Raw genomic sequence first — 990 nt, 5'->3', positions numbered from 1 at the left:
CCCACAGAGGTACGCGAGCATCTCGAAGTCCGGCGGCGGCTCCGCCGACGGCGGCGCGGCGTCCTCGGCGGGCTCGTCGTCCTCGAAGCTCGCCCCGCGGGGCCGCCGCGGCCGCGACCCCTCGTCGTCGTGGGCGAGGTGGCCGCCGCGGCGCGGGCTGCCGCCGGCCGCGCCCGGCGGCGGCCGCGGCGCCTTGCTCTCGACGAGCGACGCGGAGTCGCGCGTGACGATCGTCGACGCGTCGAAGTTGACGAAGCCCGCGCCGCTGAGGGAGCCCATGTCCCGCAGCTTGGCCCGGCTCAGGTCGTTCATCTCCGCCAACGACGCGTACTCGAGGAGCCGCGCGTCGCGCGTCCGCGCGCGCGCCGCGTTCTCCGCGAGGAGCGCGTCGAGCTCCCGGGCCTGGTCCGCGACGACGGCCCGCATGTCGCCGTGCTCCCGCTGGAGCGTCGCGTAGGTGTGGCTCACCTTGGCGATCATCTCGCGCTGGGCCTTGGCGCCGGCCTCCGCGGACCGCGTCATCTCCGCGACCCAGTGGAGCTCGTCGGCCTTGACGCGCTCCTCCAGCGCCTCCATGTCGGCCGCGCGCCGCGCCGACGCGGCGTCGAAGTTCGCGTGGGCCTCGCCGAGCTTGCGCGTGACCTCGACCTTCATGGCCTGGTAGGCCGTCAGCAGCTCGAGCTGGCTGAGGATCTCGTCCGTCTGCCTTTTGGCCTCGAGGTCCGCCGCGCGCTCCCCGTCCTCGACGGCGGCCATGGCCCTGGCGTGGCCCTCCCGCAGGTCCTCGCGCTCCTTGACGATGCCCGCCTTCTGGGCCTCGAGGTCCTCGATGACCTGCGTCTTGGCGCCGATGACGCGGTCCCGGTCCTCGATGTTCGCCGCCATCGTGTCCGAGAGCTCGGCGAGGCGGCCCACGAGCTGCGCGTGCTCCACGCGCAGGTGGAGCACCGTCTCCTCGAGGACGGCGAGCTGCTCGCCGAGCGTCGACAT

The 990-nt window shown here is 74.2% G+C and overlaps 1 protein-coding gene across 1 annotated transcript in view; it reads right to left on the bottom strand.

Moving 5' to 3' along the window:
• Positions 1 to 990, bottom strand: part of AURANDRAFT_66678 (hypothetical protein) — a gene marked incomplete at both ends in the record, with an annotated part of 1,820 nt that extends 830 nt beyond the window's left edge. Inside the window, one exon of the mRNA XM_009041929.1 lies at positions 6 to 990. Within this exon, the coding sequence (XP_009040177.1) occupies positions 6 to 990 (985 nt within the window). The remainder of the gene's footprint in view (positions 1 to 5) is intronic.

Source organism: Aureococcus anophagefferens (genome assembly GCF_000186865.1).
Source record: "Aureococcus anophagefferens unplaced genomic scaffold AURANscaffold_25, whole genome shotgun sequence".
Taxonomy (NCBI): Eukaryota; class Pelagophyceae; order Pelagomonadales; family Pelagomonadaceae; genus Aureococcus; species Aureococcus anophagefferens.
The sequence above is the reverse complement of the archived record's forward strand: the minus strand, read 5'-3'. Positions and strand labels throughout refer to the sequence as shown.